Raw genomic sequence first — 21,334 nt, 5'->3', positions numbered from 1 at the left:
CAACAAAAGAATTTTCTGGATGGGAAAAAAGCAAACTGTGAATGCTCTTGGATAAACCAATGAATGGAGCTGAGAACATATTGTTACATCTCTGACTAAGCCTTCATACTTTCCTCAAAAGTATTCTAGCTTGTTTCATCGTTCATTTTCAATGTGGGTTTTGAATGGAACCAAAATTTAAGGTTAAACATAAAAAAAATGTAAATGACTTTTGAGTGATGGCATTAGCACTCACCAGTAATTACTTTTCAAAGTATACTACAATTTAGTTTTGATTCAGTGTCAAATTTCGAAGTAAATTTGTATATCTAACAATTATGTGTCGTTTTATTTCCTTCTTTTACTTAATTTTGATGCTTTATTCGTATCGAAAGTAAAACAATACTGAACCAACTGATGCTGAGTTCATCTCTGGTGCCAACGCATACATTAGTTTCGGAAGAGCCTAAATTTGAAAATAGATTTTAATCAATAATTTCTTGAGTATTTCAGAGAATATAGTGGTCTGCTTTTGATCTCAGAACAGACGTGTAGTTGAAGGAATTTCGATAATTTTTATATACAGGATATCCATAAACTTTCTGCGAAACGCTAACTACAGATACTAAATGTTATTTTATGAATGAATGTAATTTAACCTAAATTACATTCATTCAAAATTTCTATCGCGGTTTGAAGTTGACTTTTTTTCTGTATTGGATCACGATACATTTATAAATCCAAAAAATTATTAATCATCACTTCACATTTCAAACTACTGAATACAAATAATTCTTGGAATTTACATTACTTAAATATATTCCCCCTGTAGCCTACTTAAAAGTATCAATTTTTTCATAGTTTTTAATAAAAAAAAAGTTATTCGTCACTAAAGTTTATTTTTATATAAAAAAAGAACAACAGATTATGCAGGAGTTTTTCCTTTGGTATAAAAAATGTATCCTTTTTCCCATGGAATCTATTAAAACAAAATTAGTTGCAAAGGGTACATGACACGAAGAGCAGCTGTGCTTCTTTCGTTCTAGGTCCATCCTTCATAAAATTGTATTTTTTTCCAGCGTCACCAATTGAAATGATTATTTGGTCACTCGCTAAGAACTTTTATTAAAAATCTCAACTGTTACTGTTATATTTTTTTACCTTTTGTGTTTCTGAGGTCTACATCGAAATTGGAATATTCATCATTACGGATCATTTCAACTTAACTCATGCTATATCTATACCATACTATCGAAGCCGTGGAAATTCCGAAAGAATTTGTTCTGCTTTAGTTATTTAGTTTTCGTAATTTAATTTTTGTAATTTATGCTTCTGATAACTGTTCTCATGATACGAGGAGGTAATGATGTAATACGAGGATGATCCCAGAAGTACCCGGCCTAACAAAAAAAACATAAAAATTTTGGAAAGAAATATCTTTATTTTTCATAATAATAGTCGCCAAGCTCCTCAAAATAGCCCTTAACTGCCGACCACCGAGCCATTTTTTTAAGTCTGGGAACAGAAAATAATCCGAGGGGGCTAAATCTTACAAATGAGATAGCAATTCAAACTTTAATTTATTAATTTCGTTGCAATAACGGATGAGTGAACTAGAAAAAACAACACTCTTAGCCAAATGCGGCTATTTTTACTTGATTCTTTCGCTCAAACGTTGCAATAAGTTCCCATAATACTCACCGTTACTTTCAATTTAATTAGTTTTGAAAGCCCGTACAGGTTGTATGAAGTTACGTTAATTCAGGATAATGAAGCATCCTTCATACTACTTCAAATTATTATAACACACAGTAAAAAATATTGCTAGATAGATTTTTTCTTTTCAGTACCTTGGATAAGGTTCAAATTGAAAAAAGGAATAGATTGGTATTAACAATACGTATTTCATAAAAATAAAAAAAAATATAATAAATATTTGAAAACAATCTCAATTATCCAGTTCATCTGTAGATTCCCCTTCCAGCATAATTTTCTTATTCTCTACTGTTTTCTTTAGTGCATTTTTCTTTTTTCTTCTATTCGTAACTCCATCTGGTTCGTCCATCATTCTAACAATCAGTTGTTGATCCGAAGTGTCCAATGGAGCCACGGAAATATCTCTTACTGCTCTGAACTTTCCGCAGTTGTTAAGATGTTCATTTTCCAATCGGAAGTAATTCCACATGAACCGCCTAAAATAAATGGAAATTGGAATATTATCATAGAAGAAGAGCGAAAAAAATCTATTTTGAGGAATAGTTGATAATTTCTATCGCTTTTCTATCATATTTACACTATATTATATTTTTCAGAATCTTTCTTTGAATTAATTCAAATATTATGTTGTACTCTTTCAAAACATGAGGATATATTAAAAGCTCGCATTTTTCACACATCTCCTTAGGATAGGTGACGAAGCTTAACGTGATGAGAGAATTGAAAAACAAAGAGCGTGGTTCTCTTTGAGCACATACATCTCTTCAGCGAATTTTACATATGATGATAAAGGATATAAGCATCCGAAAAGCCTTAAACAGGAAAAAAAAATCAAATCGTATCCATATGGTTGAAAAAACAAGATAGGATTTGGAGTTGAAGTATTTGGTGCTAGCCCATACTAATAGTGATGCTGTTATCAAACCTAAAATGATCAGGCCCTTTTGGCTTTATTTTCCGGTTGACCAGGAATCAAGATTAACGAGGAGGGAAAAATGATAAGAAGATCTAAAAATGCTTCTATTTTTTTTATTGACATAAGAATTTTTGGGTCAACAAATATTCCAATATTTGATTACGTACAATCAGGTGGTACTTTTTGATGTTATAATATTTTTTAAAATTGATCCAATCTTATACAATGGAATGTAGATCTCCACTATTCTCGAAAATATAGGACAAATCAGAAAGATATGGAAGTAGTCGTCATATATATTCGAAAAACCGTCGTCATTGTCACTCTCATATACTATATCGGTATCTTGTATGTAGTTACAGTGCAGAAATTTCTAAAGGTCGCTTGACATCATGCAAGACAACGTGCAATGCGATGCAAGACGAAATATTTCTTTATCAAAAATATGCACAGATGAAGTTCAGCTGATGTTTCATTCAAGATCTCGCCTTGTGATATTATCGGTTTGGTGCCATTTTATTGCGTACAAATTGCAATTATAGAGAGAAATGAGTTTCTGATCTGTTGATATTACGTCTCTCGCCAAGAATTTCTTAGTTATCTTATGGTTTATTTTCTTCAGGAGTTTTATAAATATATTTTTTCCATTCTCAAAGATAATTTTCTTCGTCTAATTCTATAGCTGAACTCCTGTTTCTTCATATTCTATCTAGCTATGGCTTGGCCACCATCACCTGGTGGCATATCAAGGCAAGGCAGCAGCTGACCATCAGATCGTCCTACCTTGTTTCTGGAGTCACCCAGACGATGATGTGCCAGGCCCTGGCTGGAAAAAACAAGGAGAAACCCGTGATTAGTTATAGATTAAGATGAGAAAACATACAAAAATAAGTTGAGAATGGATGAAAAGAAAGTTAAAAAACTTCTAAGGAAAATAAAACGTAAAATAACTAAGAAATGGCGAAGGATGTACTATCAGCAGATCAGAAAATCATTTCTCTCTATAATTGAAATTTACACGCAATAAAATGACACCAAACCGTCAAAAGGCGAGATCTTGAATGAAACATCAGCTGAACTTCATCTGAACTTCATCTTGATAAAGAAATTTTGCGACTTGCATTGCATTGAACGTATAAAAACGTCATCAAACCGATAATATTGTAAGTGCAAGATCTTTCATGTAACAATAAGCTTTGATCAAGAAATATTGCGTCTTGCATTGCATTGCATATTGTCTAAAAGAGTTTTTAAACTTTCGCATTCTCTGTAGTTAATTTGTGCCTCGGTTGGAATTTGATTTTGCCTTGGCAAAGCAGACTCTTTGACTAAGCGAGGTACAACTGCACCAAGCTAAACAAAAGTAATTATACTCCAAAATGTTGATGAAGAGTAGTTTGAGAAACAATAAAGCCGTATCCAATTATAAATATTTGTTTTTATTTGTTTATCTGAAAATTTAATTAGCAACCCCCGTAATATGGTATAAAATTGATAGAAACAAGTTAAGGAAATTGATACTATTTGTAACTCACTTACCGAAATACTTCAAGTGGTGCTAAAATTGTAACCATTGAATGTTCCAAAGCGTATCCCATCTCTGTCATTGAAATTAAGAATGCCCATCCGAATCTTAAAATGAAATCTTCCACTATAGCAAAATAGTAGAACCACTAAAATGATATAAAATATTCACATGATCACTTAAAAAAAATAATACATTTGAATACGTTTTTGTGATCTCCACCGGATTTTGGTGACAAAAACAATTAACAAATTTGAAAGAAATTTCAAACAACGACTTCATCAACACGTGAATGCTGAGACCATGTAGCTTCTTCACGACAACTATCTAGGAGGAAGAAGCACTAAGTTATTGTGAGGCAAGGTGACAACAAAAGTAGAGGATAGTGCATAGTACTGAATAAAGGTTGGTTAATCGTAGAAGAATCACCTTGTATACTAATAATAAACTTCACTTATCTACACTCTCACGTATTACTTCAAGTTTGATAAGAATTACTTTTTGATCAAATTATAAGATCAGATTGTAATTAAAGAAATGCTATGCGAGGGGCGTTTGATAGAGAAACATATGCTAGATAAATTTTGATTAAACAAAAGATTCCTATGAATATCCTATCGTTCATGTTTGCCACGTATAAATGAGTAATTCGTATGCAAAGTAATAAAGATAGTTACCGTTGAGGAATATACAATTTCTTCTCGAAGGAATTTGTTATCTGCAGCTTTGGAGTCGAAAAGTCCCCAATCGAGTTTTATATCCCACGTGTATGCGTAACACGAACTTATCAAAGATGATCCGATCCATAAATAGAAAAAGGGATTCTCCCCAGAGACAAATTCATCTAAAATCAGGTCAGTATTTTGAGGATTACATAAATAGAAAAGATTTTCAAAGATTGTTGAATAAATATAAGTTGTATTTACCGTCAAATGTTTTATTTAAAGTCGAAAAAAGAACGACAACAAATGAAGTCGCGTATTTAACGGCGTTAGCTATATGCGGAAAAGCCTCTTTAGTATCTCTATATCTTCTGAGGCATTGAGCAAATCTAAACCAAGGTGGAAGGCATGCTACAATTGCTCTGACACCCAGGAAGTTTGCAACACAATAATTCGAATCTAGAAAAAATTTACGAATTCAATTTAAAAAATATATTATAATCACAAGTTTTGGAAATCACTAGTAATTGCTGGGGAGTAAATCTGGAGAATACGTCGGGTGTTCGACTAATTCAAAACATCGTAATAAATGACTTATGAATGGGTGGGTTATCTTGATGCAAGATAACACCGTTACGCAACTCCTCCCAAACATTTTCTTGTATTGTTCCATGTAAATTTGAAACTAAATTAGCATAATGAGAATGTATAAATATATTACTTTCAACATGGTATATTTAAATATTTAACTAATAGTCACACGCCGATCTTGGATCACGAGATCATGGACTTTTTTTAAAACATTGTATGACGTGATAGTTATGTGTAAAATTAATAGCATTGTACTTCCAATAACATTTATACCCCAACGTGCAGAAAACATTTGGTAATTTAGATAAAATTATAACCAAATTCGTCGCTTCATTCGCGGCGAGGTTTCCACGTGTGCTATTGAATTTATTTTTACCATCCTCATATACATTTGATGTTTCCAAACTCTGGAGAAATGCAGGGAGATAAATCTTATGAAAGCATCAATGTCATAAAACGAGAGTTGTTTGGAAAGTTTCCGACCTCAGCAGTACTCAATTTGGTTTGTTGGCTTATATATTTTAAAGGTTCTCACTGAAATTTCGGCCATTTTGGACGCTAAGTTTCTATTCGATAATTATAAGTGAGTCATCGTATAGATTTTTATGAAAATGGAAAAAATTGTTATCGATCCATAACTGTAGATAAAACCCGGATCTATAAGTGAATTGCAAAGAAAGGGCGAGTCTGCCAAGAAAGTCAGAGACAGTTTAATAGAATAATAGAATGTTGTTTGTGAGAGTCCCCGGATTGTGATAGACACCGCATTGAGAAGAGAAGAAAAAGGAAATTGTATGGATAACGCACCTCCTCACACTTTATTGATCGCCATTGCTAAAATGTACGACTTATACTTCGAATTGGTTGATAACACACTGTATCTACCAGATCTGTGACCAGTGATTCTTTCCTGTTTCCTAGCCTTAGAGTAGTAGTTGAAGGAGAAATATTCTCATTACACGCGCCGTTATCCCAAACGTAAACGCCTATTTTGAGGATAAAGACGACAACGAGGCTAAAAAAGACTAGAAGTATAGACTTAAAAGGATAGTTTTTGGAAAATAACAATTATAATGAAACAAAATTTATTGATACTTTGAGAAGTGGAATTCTCTGCAGTCCGAGTTCTTGCATTCACCACATGTGATATTTCTATACTCTTTTGTTGTTTTTGGTGGGGGAGGAAGATAAAACTTTTCTATTTTAATTTTCGTTACCCACCTTTCCCTGCATACCAATTAGAGTTTGTTGCATAGAAGCATATGAAATACTGCATGTCTGTAAATAGAGTTGTTAAACTGTTCAGCTGGTCGGCTACCCAAAAATCGGCGAAAGACACATAACAAAATGGAGCCATGAAAACTTTGCCCTAGAATAAAAAAAGTTGTTTTATTTCATTTGGTATGTGCACCAGGTTGGACAATTAAGTGAGACTTTTTGCCAGGCTTGTGGTGACACAAGCAACAAATACAACAAAACTTTCGCTGTATTACATGGCAACCGTGTTGTATCCATAGTTGTGTACGATAATTGGTTCTCTTTCAACTTTGTGTTTTAATTTTATATATGTATGAGTAGTGCGAAATCTCGAACAACGTGGCGAATAATGATTTTTGTGCGAAATTGGATGATTTGGCAACTGAAACTTACAAGAAAGTATTAAAAGTATTTTTTTATTAGAAGGTGGTGATACCTTTCGCCAGTTATTACTATAACTTTTAGAAAACAATATTAGGTATCTCCCAATATCATTTTAACTGTTTTTTGATAAAAATTTTTTACTTGAACATCATATGTCCAACAAAATCGAAGTCGAATTTGTTCCAAATATAATGTAATATATTTGTTCAAACCTTAACTGTTGTTATCTCAAAGTTAAGAGTTTCCGTGTACAAAATCTCATTTTTGCACCATGAATATGTCATTCTATCCATCAGTCTGCTCTTTTGGTTAATGCCGCGGATTTTCACATACATTAAATCGTTATTTGTGGCAAAATCAGTTTTTCATTAACAAATCAACTTTTTGTTGTCAAAATAGCAACAAGTCATTCTAGCCAGTAACATTTTGACCGCCCGCTCTTCTACATAATCGGCGCTGATGACGTAACACCTAGCTGGAACTGATCTTGGGCGGTATAAAATATATTCAGACTTATATACTCAACCTATTATCTTAGAATAGAAACCATTATTCTTGTAAAATTGAGTTGTACTTATTTTCGTTGAAAAATATTTTTTTAAGCCATAAAATTGTGAATGTTTTTATAATGGGATATCCGATTGAATGTATATTTGTATTGTCAATTAAAACAAAAATATTCGCAAACATATGGAAGGATGAAGATTAATAATGATCTATGAGGAATAAGTCTTAATATGATAATTTGACGAAAAAATAAAAATATTATTTATCTCTGATCAACTTTACGAAAGTATATTAATGTCTAAAAACGGCAAATCTGAAGCAATCGAGTGACAAGAAAAACGTTAGATATTAAGAAACATTTACGGTCACTTTATCTTAATTCAAGCTACTCACCATCACCCGTAATGCCCAAAATCTTGCCTCGTGTCTAAACGTTTTTGTTGGATTGAATATAAAAACGAGCATTATTACCATCAAAGCTAAAGGATTGACGTAGGGTGGTATACTAAGTTGAGCGCTGTATAAAAATGTCAGTATGGATATCGACCATATTACTCCAAAAATCGCTGCCATTTCTATGATATGCTGTTCGGATAAGTGATTCCTTGGATCCATTTCAAAAATGAGGACGTGATTCACACCAGAAGATCTCCAACCGTATATGTTGATACCCCATAAAAATAAGAATTCTATTATCAGAAAAGGTCCTCTGTAGAGGCGTATTACTATAATCCAATCGTCTCTTGAATGAAAAACACCTAAAAAATAATTTACTTCTACCAGGATTTTATGTGACCATCTATTATAATCACCTGATAGAATCACTGATAATAATAGAACAATTAACGCTCCCGAGAAAAGACCTACTTTGAACGTAGTCCACGGACTCTGGTGTTCACCTAGTGGTGGAACTCTCAAACGTTTCATCGCTCTTTGACGATCCCCTCCTTCCAGTTCTTGAGTGAATGCTGTTTCTGTTTCATGAATCAATCTATCAATGTCCTTGTTTAGGTAAAAAAATGAGTTTTCGACATGTTCTATTCTCCATCTAGCCCCGTAGTCTACATTCAACAACTAAAATTACAGACAAGACGAATAACTTGACAAGGAAAGGAAATTATTTACTAACCTTATCGTGCTTCTTTAGGATCTTCCTGAAACCAGTGAAATTCAAGTTCTGATAATTTTGCATTAATATTAAACTCAAATAAAATTCGCTGAATGCTAATTTTATTTCTTGTATTTTTCTGGCTGGAACATTCTTTTTTCTGAGTAAATTTTTTCTAACAGAATTTGCTTTGTCGTATTGCGCATCTTGAGTTTCGCTTAATTCGCTTTTCAGACTAGCGTATTTTCTGGTAGCCTCAGCCAACTTTTCTATAAATTCGTAAGATAAGAACGTCAGGAATGTGAAAATACTTGAAAATATTCTCAAGACTACTGACAGTGTAGAAAAGCTGTTATTTGTATTACGAGGGCGGTTTAACGTAAGCGTGACTTTTCAATGAAGAAGTTAACTAAGTATGAAACATATATTTTATTCTTGTACAAGGACACAGATTTTGATCAGTTGAATATTTGCGAAAAAATTGTTACAAACAACTTATTATACTTTTGTTCAGTAAATATGCAATATAACTGTATATATGAAAGCTTAGCTGTCAAATGTACCTGTGGAATATAAAGAAGCCGATGATGACTTCTCATCGGAAGAATACAACTTATTTATTTAGGTACGGAACTCCCAATCTATATTAATTGAGTTTATTATGTACCCAAAATACAAACTTCCCAACAATTTAAGTTGAATTTGTTTGTGCGTGGGTATATTTAAGGTAATGTCGTAATCTAATATCTGATATACTGTTTCAATAAAAATAAATGTGGATACTTGATATTGACAGTTAACTATTTTTTATATTAGAGATAAAAAATTATTTGTCTAAACTTGAGGGTGGCCCATTCGCATTTTATCTTTTTTTTTCTTTTAATTCTATACATTCAGTCCAACGAGGCTCTAACTTTTTTTACCCTTCCAAATAAAAGTTGCCGACTCATCAAAATAGGCGTCTTTGTAAATAGTAACTACCTCGTTTAATGAATATATGACACTTTGATGTTAGGAAACAAGGAAAAGTCGCTAGGTACCAGATCTAGTAAATACATTATTTGGTCAACTGCAATTCGTAAATTTCAGCCTAAGGAATCATCGCAGTGCAAGAAGATGCGTTGTCCTGATGTTGTTTCTCAAATATGCAGATAAAATCATCTTTGCCCTATTTGGAGCAGACTCCCCCTATTATATTCACTGTATTGTCTATTTTTTCGATTCAGAAGTTTAGTAGTGCATCCAGATTTCATCTACAGTTAGGATTTGACGCAAAAAATCCAACTCATCCTGGTTAAATAGATTAAATAAGGATTGGAGAGTGTTCATTTGATTCCGCAATTCTTCAATCAGTACATGGCTTATACGTTTGATATTTCCATAGCCTCTTGAACCTCAATCGGACAATCGTCTAGTACCATTTGGTGTAATTTTTTGATGACATCGATAGCTGTCACAGTTTTTGATGGTCCAAACTCTTGCCTTCAGTCTCAAATGATTATGCATAGCGTCCGTACTTACTCCTCTTCCAATCACGTAGGTACCTTACCTTACAAAAACAATTATTTAATGACTAATCTTTATCATTTTCTAACAATCTTTACATATACGATTGTTAAACAGAAGCTAAGTATTTGGAATGGCTAGAATTTCAGTGAGAATTCCCTCAAATATATATTCCTCTATTATATTGATTAGTAATGACATCGTTGAAGTCGGGAACTTTCCAGATAACCTTCGTATTGTAGGCTATACTAGAAACAACTGAAAATTCTGAAAAAAAGGTATCAATATTCACTATCTCCCTCCAGAATCCTCATATTCAGCTTTGTTAAAATAGATATCATGTAATTTAAACTGTCACATCAACCAAATGTCATATGGACATGAGCTACTCATCCTATTTCAATTAAAATATTATCTATTTTTGTTTTATTTATTTCTTTGGATTTACCTGAATAAAATGTATTTATTTTGGTAAGCTCTTTTTCACTAAAAGAAAAGAACTGTTCGTCAAATTTGGCGAAGTATCTACTCAAAATTTCAGGTTCAACAAGTTCGGCTGACGGAGACTGTTCTACTGCAGCGTATAACATAGACTTCATTTCCTACGTAAACAAAACACAGAAATAACAATACCACACACATACATTTAGAAAAAAAAAATAGTTTGAACGCTTACCACTTACTTCCTGTAAATAATGAACGTAATGGGATAAATTTTTACCTTTAAGAACCATATCCGGATGATTTTAGGTATACTGACAACACATTTCAAGAAGTCTGGACTGTATAACAAAAAATAAAAACTTACTTCATAATTAATATACTGTTTTCTCCATTCCGGTGTGATATGAGCCGAGAGATGTTCGGCAAACTTCATGTTTGAATTGAAATTATGTTATTTTCTGGTTAATATTTATGATTTGCATAATTTACATATAAACGTCGCTTTGACATTGAACGGAACGACGCGACCGCGTCGTAACGCTCGAAACTGAGACCTGCGTCAAGGTATAAGCGTCGAAAATACGTTTCCCTCGCAACTATTTTTATCCGTACATAAACCATAGGCGGGTTATTGTGAGGGGCCCGTTAAAATTAATTATATTATTTGAAATTAACTAAAAAAAAAGTCAAAAATCTAGATATCAAGATATTCAGTAACCCATTTTGATAAGCTTACAATGGAGAATTAACGTCTCTGAGGTATTAAAGAGTGCTTGTAGATTGTTTGTACAAAAAGCTCTAGCAAGTAGAAGATGAATATTTTCAAGTCTCAGTGTATGGACAGAATCCTTAGATTTTTTAACAATCTATACGAATTTGAATGGATAAGAAGAAACCAAACATAGGTTTTAAAATGGGAGACAAATATTATATTGGGTAGGATTCTACAAGATTTTGATAATTTCAATACTTATCTATAGTATATATGTTACCGGAAATTTATGAAATCTATGAATTCTATATAAATTCTAGGAAATTTATGTAATTCCCAAGTTATTTAGGAAATGTATATAATATTGTTTCAAAAACTATTCAATACATAAATGTTCTAAGAAATGTGCCCAATAATAATTTTTATTGAAACACTCGTTGAGACAACAACGTTCAGGTAACAGTCATTTCGTAAAATATAATAATCTTACTAATTAAAGCTTCGCAAAATCGACTTATATTATTCTTATAAAGTCAAACTTTCGTTTGATAAGTAATCAGTCTGTTAATTAAGTAATTATAAATGTCACAACATTAAAGTCAGTCCATATGGCTATTTATTTTTGCAGGGTAAGCCGGATGACACTTTGAAGTACACAATGATTTATTTTTATAGCACAGACATCTTGCTGTAGCACAGTTTTTCTTGCAAAGGCACTTTTTAAATCCCTGGCCGGTTCCAGTGGATTGTAAGTTAGCAACTGATCGGAGTGCCATCTCCGTACTCGGTACATCCTCTGCATCAAGAAGAACTCTTGGACACACATTAATCTGAGATCGAGAATATAATTGTTTTAAAATTCCTTTCTTGGTACCAATTTGATAAAGCTCATTATCGGTTTTAGCCAAAACTACACCTATACGCTATCCCCGCATACCTATTGATATCTCAAATATTTACATTTCCGATTGCTATTGCTATTTAGACAATGTATAGATTTCCTAGGAAATGTGTCTAAAATAATTTATTTTACACATTTCTGTGCGATTTTAGGAATTACATACATTTCATAGGAATTATATATAATGACGGATTACATACATCCATATATATAGATTGTTAAACTTATCGTCAATGCAAAGTCCATCTACTGCTGATATACCTTAAACTAGACACTACGCCAGGAGTAATAGTTCAAAGACCAATACAAAAGAAAATCGAGAGTCCCTTCAGGACATTAGATAGTAGAACCAATAATATTTACATGCCACATTTCCTAATATACTGGAAAATAAATCCAAGATGAAGGAATGATGAATGAGACTAACTAACAGGCTTCTACTCAGAAAAATAGTTCTTATTACTGTATAATAAATCATCATAAAAAAATACAAGTGCAGCTTTACTGATTTAGTAAATATATTTCTGTTGTTGAAATGTTATATTATTTCATACCTTCGTGTATTTTGTGTTCTCTACCACTAATTCCTCATTTTTTATCAATCAATTCAACAACGTGTGTAGAAGAAAAAAACTGTTGGAATGGAATTGAAAGAAAATTATATACAGCATATGTAAGACTGTCGTCAGGGTGCAAAAGAGGTGTTCAATGGAAGAAAAAAGATATAAAATGAATAAAAGCAAAATTACAACTAAGTACATTCGACAACTAAAACTTTGTTTCAAGTAGATAACTTATAATGTGGAGTAGCTAATCAATTTTTGGAATGTGACTTCAATCTAAATACAAAGAAAAGTTTATCCCCTCACAAATGTTCTGGTTGTAATGGAGCCATTGTTGCTGGGAGCACATTGAGTGTATATTTTCTTTGAAACTTGGAAACAATGTGTAACCAAGGAAAGTTCCATTCTATAGAATGAATTCGTTTTGGAAATATTGGAATCATTGTTAGGAAGCACTTTGACAGGAAGAGTATTTGTTCCATTATTAAATCATTTCTAGGAAATTAATATTCTCCCAAATGAAATATTTGACATGGAGTTCTCGAAATGGATTTGTGGGAAGCGGATTTCTCAAGAAAAAAACAGAATTATTAACAGAAAATAAAGTGATTTAACTGAATATAAACACTCCACCAAATTGACCATTATATCAAAAACCGAGTAAATTATATCAGAAAATTGGGAAATTGTCTTTACCTTATCGTATATTTTTTCCTTTGACTGGTATTTTAAAGTCATTTTACATAGATTATTATTGATAAGATCGTTAATCTTTTCATTAGCAAGTAGAAAATACACAGAATGAAAAGGGAAGTTTCTGTGTGAAAGTGACAGTCCTGAAAACAACAAATTGTATTTTGTGATGCTTAATCGCTAATTAACAAATATGATAGGAGAACTTCTTATCAGCATCCTGAAAGCTCTTCTAATATTTCAACCATAAGAGCATTAACGTTTCACGAAAACTCGTCAAATGACGCACCTTCCACAAACATTGAAAGCAATACTGAAATTAGTGATATCAGTAACTTTCTTCCGTTTCCAAAAGTTTTCAAATTTTATCTCCTGACACAGTAATGACAGTCTGATTTCTGATAATATCACTACTTCAAAATAAGAATTCGATAATTATTAGAACTTTATTACAATTAACATCAATAATTGAGGATCAGAAGTGACAAAGGGGCTGAGTACCAATTTTTAACAAATGGAGATATTTGCGAAGGCAGTTTCTATGTCCCATCTACTATATCCTCTCAAACGGGCAAAGTACCAGGACTTTAAAGCTGTCAAAAATCAGTCAGTTAGCTTTTTACAAGAGCTTGTTTTTTTGTACATCAAAGATACCAAGGGCGTCAGTAGGTAGAGCGCTTTGATGTGGGTTCGTAGTTTTATTCATTATGTGAAGATTTATACGTTATACGGCTGTAGTATAAGCTTCAAAATGGATTCAGTTTGTAAATTAACTTTCGTAAAAACTTTTGCTTTAACAAAAAACATTTGTAGATTACTATACAGAATAAGAACAGTGACAAATTAGTTTATTAAGATATGAGGACACGCACAGCCATTAAAATCTTCTTCTTCTTCAAGTGACATATTTATTTCGGTCCTGAGTGGTGTGAATTAAAGATGGTGTGTTCCAATCGCATATGATTTTAACCATGAAGGTTGTTTGCAACCAGGTCCACGTTTTCATTCGATTTTTCCTTCTACTATTAATTTCAGTATATCTATATATAATTGTTGTTACGGTACATGTGGCCCAGATAAGCGGCCTTCCTTTTCTTTATTGTCGTGAAAAACTCTTTCCTTTTTTAATAGTCTAAGCACTTCATCGTTAGGTAAATGTTTCGTCCATGATATTTTTAGGAGTCTACGGAAGATCCACATTTCAAAAGCTTCGAGTCTATTCAAGGTATCCACTTTTTATGTCCATGTTTCTGTTCCATACAAGAGAACTGAGGGTACGTACTCTTTTACAAAACGGTAGCTGAAGTTTAAGTTCAAGGTTGCGTTACATAATAGGTTTTTCACCTTTAGGAATATGACTCTAGCTTGTTCCATACGTGATTTTACTTCGACGACAGGGTCTACATTTGTTGTTATGCAGCTGCCAAGATATTTAAATTTCTCTACTTTCTCTATTGTGGTGTCATAGATGTTTATTTTCAGTTATGGGTTTAGAAGTCTAGTTATGGCCATTACTTTATTTTTTGTGACATAAATTTTTATGCCTAGTTGATCTCCCACTTCTACAACTTTGTTGATTAGGCGTTGAAGGGCATTGAAATCGTACACAGAATTATTATAAGCTATATATAAAATATATTAATAGCAAAACCTGAGAATATGATTGGTCTCATTATTTTCGCATCAAAATAACAAAGACATATATTAGTCCAGATATGAAGGTAAACCGTCTTAATAAAACATTTCTACAGAAATATCACTTAAGCTTCACAGAAAAGTGTTCGAGGTACTTTTCCAAATGTTCCATTCAGAGCACCTAGAAGTGACGTAAATGTGAGTCGTTAAATTGCGAGATGAAAGCCATACTGAAAGAAGTCGGGCAGGAGAATTTGAGTTGTACTTGCACGTTCGGAAGATACAGCTACTGTACTTATGAAAAGGAATATTGCATCATCACAAGTATCTGACAGTTCAAGCGTGTTATCAATAGATTTAAAAAAATTCATGTTTGTATCTACATTACCTGACTCCGAAGTTCTACTTCAGCCATCTTTCATACTATAACTTGAGAACCAGCTTTGGGGATTACAAACTTATTGTTAGTAGCAATATATGAGGGACGCTCTATTCGCCACAAAATTTAAAAAGAGAATCATATGCTTAGTTATTAGAGAGCACCATTGAAGAAAGACTCTTTCTGTAGTCCACTTTGTATATTTTTATTTCTTTTTACCCACTTTTATGGGTTACTAAATTATTTTTTACAACGTTTATTTATTAACCCTGCAGTCGAAACGCGTATGTGCTCCACTAAAACGATTTGATCACTACTCTTTCATTTGTGTTTGTCTGGTTGCCTATACTTCAATATCTTCCTAGCAACATCAGTTTTTCTATGTGTCAGTGCGTTATCGTTTCTATGTTCTTGCCACAAGTACTCGTATGTTTCAAACGTCTAATAGCCTATTATTTTCAAAACTACCACTTAGTTTTCGTAAGTTTATTTTATTCAAATCCATCTGAAGAATTATTTTATATAGGTACCTATTGTATGGGAAAAAACTAATAAGAGTTGATCACCAAATGTCTGAGTCTGTTGATAGTAGTTGAAAATTAAGGAGATATTTCTGTTGAAGATGCTGATAAAGAGTGTCCAGATGAAAGTGAAGCTACAGATGCAGATGACCAGTGCTCAAACTACGATTTGTCTTCAGAGCAGCAATAAGATTCAGCAGAATACGATTCTGAAGTAGAGGAAAATGTTACTCTAGTGACGTACAGCCTAGGCAAGGATATAACTAAATGGGAAAAGGTGCCACTTCATGTGAACAAAACGAAATATCACAAATTGGTTCCCATAAGAGACCTTCTCGAAATTTGTGTCTTGAATTTTCAGAGAAACTATACATCCTCTATGTATCCTGCCAATAAACCTGCAAAGTATGGGATAAAGATATATAAAAATATATTGTGGTATAGGAACAGTATAAAGTAGAGTGGACTGGTGCGGATGTGTTCAAAACAATGATGAAACATATTGAAACCACCAACAGAACTTTTACAACTGACAATTATTTTACAAACGTTCCATTGGCCATGGAATTACTAGAAAAAAAATGGCCATTATAGATACGATACGTATAAATTAAACACAATTACCGCTATAATTTGTATTTGAAAGCAGACAAGTAAATATTTCTTTATTTGGTTTACCGGGAAAGTGGACTTTGATCTCGCATTTCCCAAAAAAGGGAAAGTTGTAGTGGAGCTATCGAAAATGCATCACGAAATGACTATTGATGAGGATACTGGAGAGCAGTGGAGAACGGAGTTGAATACTGATTACAATATAACCAAAGATCAACACTGTACTCAATATGACAAGTCTAGAAACTGTAGTCGGTGGCCTCTTATAGTATTTTTCGATCTTATGCTATAAATACTTATGGTATGACGAACATTTTTGGAGAGAGTAGCGTTTCGTCAATAAATCCTGTCGTCGTGAAACAGTCCTAAAATCTCCATATAATATCACACCAAATAAAGCGACGCAGAAGATTTCTTCCCAAAAATCAGTATCCAAATGCCAAGAGAAATAGAAAATCGTAACCACTGGTTATTGCCAAGAGCGAGAAACAAAATCACGAGAAAATCTTGCAGTAACTGTAATCGGTGAACCTGACGACTAGCCTGAAACTGCATGAATTGTGCAGATAAAGAACAACATTCCATAGTGTCGAATGGAGATTGTTAGAAAAGCAGTTTTAGTACCATAATTTTGTTCGTTGTTCAAATGTACCGCATAATAATTTTCTTTGACAATATCTAAAAGGACAAGTTTTTTGATGTAAATATTGTTTTTTTTTATATAGATATCAGGATTTTAATATATTTTATGCAATATATATGTCTTAGTAACATTTTTGGTATTAAAAAATTAATATAGTGCAATTGTGTTCCACGCGCCTAATAGTGGTCTAATTAGTTGTGGCAACTGCAGGTAAAAGGGTGAAAAATTAAATAAAAACACACAAAAATATTATTAATCTTTATTCGAAGGTATTTGTATAAGCGACGTATCAGATTCTTCAACAGTAATTTTCGAGGTCCAATTATCACGAGACGAACTGAAAATATAATAAAATTAATATTAATTAATGAGAATATTTGATATTTAGTATTATTGGAATTGTTGGGAAATATCTAAAAAAATTCCTATGCATATTACTCTTAGAGGATACTGTTCGTTTGCTACTAATTTCTATTTCTAAAAGTTTAATAAATATCCTCTCTTTTTAATAATCCTTAATTTCATCATTATCTATCATTCTATCAACTTCATCAAAGGTTGTTCACCTAAAACTTGAATTTGAAGCTAACGCATAAGTACTTTAATTTTTTTTTTAAATTTATATGAAAATGTGAATTTGGGAAATTTTATGCACATAATCTATACAGTATTTTAATTTTTTCCTTTATTCCTATTAATGCTATAATTTTAGGTATGACGAAGAAAATTATTAAAAATGAAAAATTTCTATTGAAACGAGTGAACCTATAAAATTTTATTTGATAGATAGTTGTTAATTCCAATGACATATTTGCAAATTTTAGAAATAATATTGGTTAATACCTCTTCAGCAGCTCTTAAAAGCATATATTGTCTTTAATTAAATACATTCAAGTATTATTACACAAACATTTACACACATTAGGATGTCTTGATTGTCGAATTAAACGTCAAACAGCGTTAATTGGTGATGGTGTGGTAGCATCTAATGTGTTAACTTTAATTATCATTATGATACAATTAGACCTTGTTACTACGGTTTCTAGATCAGTCATAATAAGATGTTGATGTTAGCATTTATGAAATATTAAATTTGAGCTTCTTTATAGTAAACTCTCTAATATGAAGCAGTGAACATGTCATTAAAACAAAATAAATATTATTCAATATTCATATTCAATAGATTTTATGATTTGAACTTTTATTTTCAAGTTTTGGAGAAACTTGAAATTTCTTCTTTCAGTGCCTTATCCGTTGCGAACGTTGGCTATTAACTATTCTTATATTGTTTACTGCATTTCTATAGATATCAACAAATGACACTTCAAACCTCTGACGCAGTGGTGAAACCGTGAGTGTCATCTTCTACCTGGGTCCCTCCTACTATCTACTTTGTCTAAGACAATCAATCGCGAAAGACAGTATTTGTCATATCTTGGTATGGGGCCAAAATATTCTAGTTTTCGTTTTTTTTTTAGTATAAAGACGACTTCCTTCTCTTTCCCTAGTCTCTGCATAACTTCCGTGTAGGTGATGTGCTCCGTCTAATATTTTTTCAAAATATGCCGATATATCAACAATTCAGTGTTTTAAAATAGCCTGACTAGTCTTAATTTTAGTTGTAAGAAAATATCTTTTCTGGTATATAGTTTCTTTATGTTGTTAAACGCAGCTGGAGTTTTTTCCGAGATATGTGTACGTCCCGATCTATGTCTTGATCGTTTATCGTTAGACGCACTGGAGGATATTGACTTTTGTTAATAATCATGTGTTTTTGATATTCTCATGGAGTCTTCATTTATTTGCTGCTTATATTTTTTGCATAATACTGTGTAGCTCTTCATTATTATTTGCTAATTACTATGACGTCGGCATATCTAATGTTATTGTTCGCATTTCCGTTGATTTTGATGCTATCTGATAGTCCTGCCAGTGCTTTACTAAATATTTCTTCAGAGTAAATGTTGAATAGGAGAGGTGACACAATGCAGCCCTGTCGCACTCCCCTCTTGACAGCAATTTCTCTGCAGGTGAATTACCTACTTTTATTTTGGTATTTTGGCTACATTACATATTAATGATAATACGGGTATCTTTTCCTTCAGTGCCTGTGTTATGTGATTCATCAAGCTTATTAAGCTGTATTGTTCACAGAGCTGCGCATCTGGTTATTTAGGGACAGTGCTAAAGGTTGACTGCAGCCAGTCAGCAAGCATCTTTTCTCTATCTTAGATGGTGTTAAAAATGTTACTGTTTCGCATATTAATTTGAATATTTCAGCCTGTATATTTTCAGGACCCTATGTTTTGTCTTGATTTAAGGACCATATCGCTGCCTCTACCTCTACCATCATCAAAAAGTTGTTATGTGTAAGTTATTCGCATCTTTATAATATCTGAGCTTTCGGATATTAGGTTTCCATTGGCGTCCATCAAGCCTGAACGTAAGTTATTTGGTTTCTTTCTAGTGGTCAATTCCCCAACTTTCTTGTGCGTGTTATGGTGGTCGGAACTTATTTCACGTTGTTCACTTTCAGTTTTCCTTTGCCGCTTTTATTTTTGTTCTATGTTATTATGAATTTCTTAGTATTTTATTACATTTTTGTTTTTGTAGTTCCTTCCTTTTTATATCATGTCACGGTTTTCATCTGTTATTCATTTCTTCTTTTTCATAATGTCTGGCTTTAAATGTGAAACTAGAAACTCGAATACGGCTTATTGAGTTTTAGATATATTGAGTTCATCTAAAATCTAATTTAATTGTTGTTGGCGATACTCTCAAATTGTTTTGTTACTCCAAAATAGTAGCGATTTGACAAAAACATTAACTGCTTTTCAAGATTCGTTAAACTATCGCTAAACATTAATTAAACTGTAATTGGGGTAATATCTAAATGCAAATTGGTATCAATTATAAGTTAGTAGATAGTAAGTAAAGGTATCAATATGCAAAATCATAATATATTCCAGCATCAATATTATAACTTCCTACAAAAGGGACAAAAAAAACATCTACCCAGAATTTCTTAGGAACATCGAACAAAGTCTGAAAAAATTACATAACTTATTTATGATAAGAATAATAATACAATTATTAATCTATACATTAAAAATTAAATATTTCAATGGAATAGAATCTTATTTTGAGCTGTCGTGGAGCTTAGCGCATATTGAGCTGTGCGGCACGATCTGAGCAGCGCAGCTCAGCACAAGGCGGAATCGACAACAATTCTGCAGCGCATAGTGTATCTTACATATTAAAAAGCAGCGTCCCGTGCCCGAGAGACTTGGTTAAGAAAAGGTCTACCATAATTGTATCACTCCACAGAACATTTAATTAAGCTTTTGTGATTATGGAGATATATATATTTTTTTTACCAAACATTATAGAGTTTATTAATGAAAAGTTCCTTACCATCTGAAATGTCGTGTTGATTTCGTACTACCATTTCAATTCAACTAATATTCTTGATCCATTGCAAAACACTAGCATACACCGGCGTAGGGGAACTTTTTGTACCTCGGTCTCAAATGAGGAGCAGTCCACGTGCAGGACTGCACTGCCCTGCCGTGCGCCACAATTTGCGCGAACTTTAGCGAACGCGTAAGTTAAAAAACAACCCTGCACTGTACTGCGCTGCGTTGTTTTAGCTGTATCTCAATATGTTGGTGGCCCAAATAAACAGTATACAATTTGTGGGCAATATTCTCTTCAACAAATTGGACTATTTCATAGTGTTAAACATATTGTTTATTTGTTAAGTATGAAACAATGAAGAAGATCCTAGTTTGAAAGAAAACTAATATCAGTCACTGATTCTAAACTAACTAAACAGGAAAGACAATGCACTAGTCCATCTGATAATCTATATCGGTCAAACAATTTGTTTTTTTGCCTATGACGTACCTAGATCTTGATCAAAATTCAATCTATCAATAAGCATCGGATATAGTAAGAAAAAAAATTTCTTCGTCCAAATTTTATTTATCAATTTGAGACTGATACAATCAGTCCTTTTTATGGAACAACATTTCGTTGTTGGTTTCTGTTTCAGTAATGATTACTTCATATAATTCATAG

The 21,334-nt window shown here is 32.6% G+C and overlaps 2 protein-coding genes across 11 annotated transcripts in view; both read right to left on the bottom strand.

The window, feature by feature from the left end:
- Positions 1–1,863: 1,863 nt before the first annotated feature.
- On the bottom strand, positions 1,864–11,156 carry LOC130891469 (xenotropic and polytropic retrovirus receptor 1). Of its 2 annotated transcripts, none has more exons than XM_057796240.1 (10): positions 10,960–11,156; positions 10,600–10,753; positions 8,667–8,914; positions 8,350–8,611; positions 7,931–8,295; positions 6,611–6,758; positions 5,063–5,257; positions 4,814–4,980; positions 4,151–4,284; positions 1,864–2,171 (listed from the first exon to the last, which is right to left on the bottom strand). In XM_057796240.1, exons 1-10 carry the CDS (start codon positions 11,026–11,028, stop codon positions 1,928–1,930), a joined length of 1,986 nt encoding a protein of 661 aa, XP_057652223.1. In that variant the 5' UTR covers positions 11,029–11,156; the 3' UTR covers positions 1,864–1,927. The 2 variants fall into 2 exon arrangements, with proteins under 2 accessions (XP_057652223.1, XP_057652224.1); XM_057796241.1 differs by having other exon boundaries at positions 1,864–3,437; positions 10,960–11,151.
- A 6,343-nt stretch (positions 11,157–17,499) lies between these two features.
- The window catches only part of LOC130891512 (PDF receptor), a 156,137-nt gene continuing 152,302 nt past the window's right edge, over positions 17,500–21,334 (bottom strand). For all 9 annotated transcript variants that reach the window (XM_057796318.1, XM_057796321.1, XM_057796313.1 and 6 more), the window contains one exon: positions 17,500–17,591. In XM_057796318.1, coding sequence (XP_057652301.1) covers positions 17,507–17,591 — 85 coding nt within the window. In that variant the 3' untranslated portion in view covers positions 17,500–17,506. The remainder of the gene's footprint in view (positions 17,592–21,334) is intronic.

This window comes from Diorhabda carinulata, chromosome 3, assembly GCF_026250575.1.
Source record: "Diorhabda carinulata isolate Delta chromosome 3, icDioCari1.1, whole genome shotgun sequence".
Taxonomy (NCBI): Eukaryota; Metazoa; Arthropoda; class Insecta; order Coleoptera; family Chrysomelidae; genus Diorhabda; species Diorhabda carinulata.
The sequence above is the reverse complement of the archived record's forward strand: the minus strand, read 5'-3'. Positions and strand labels throughout refer to the sequence as shown.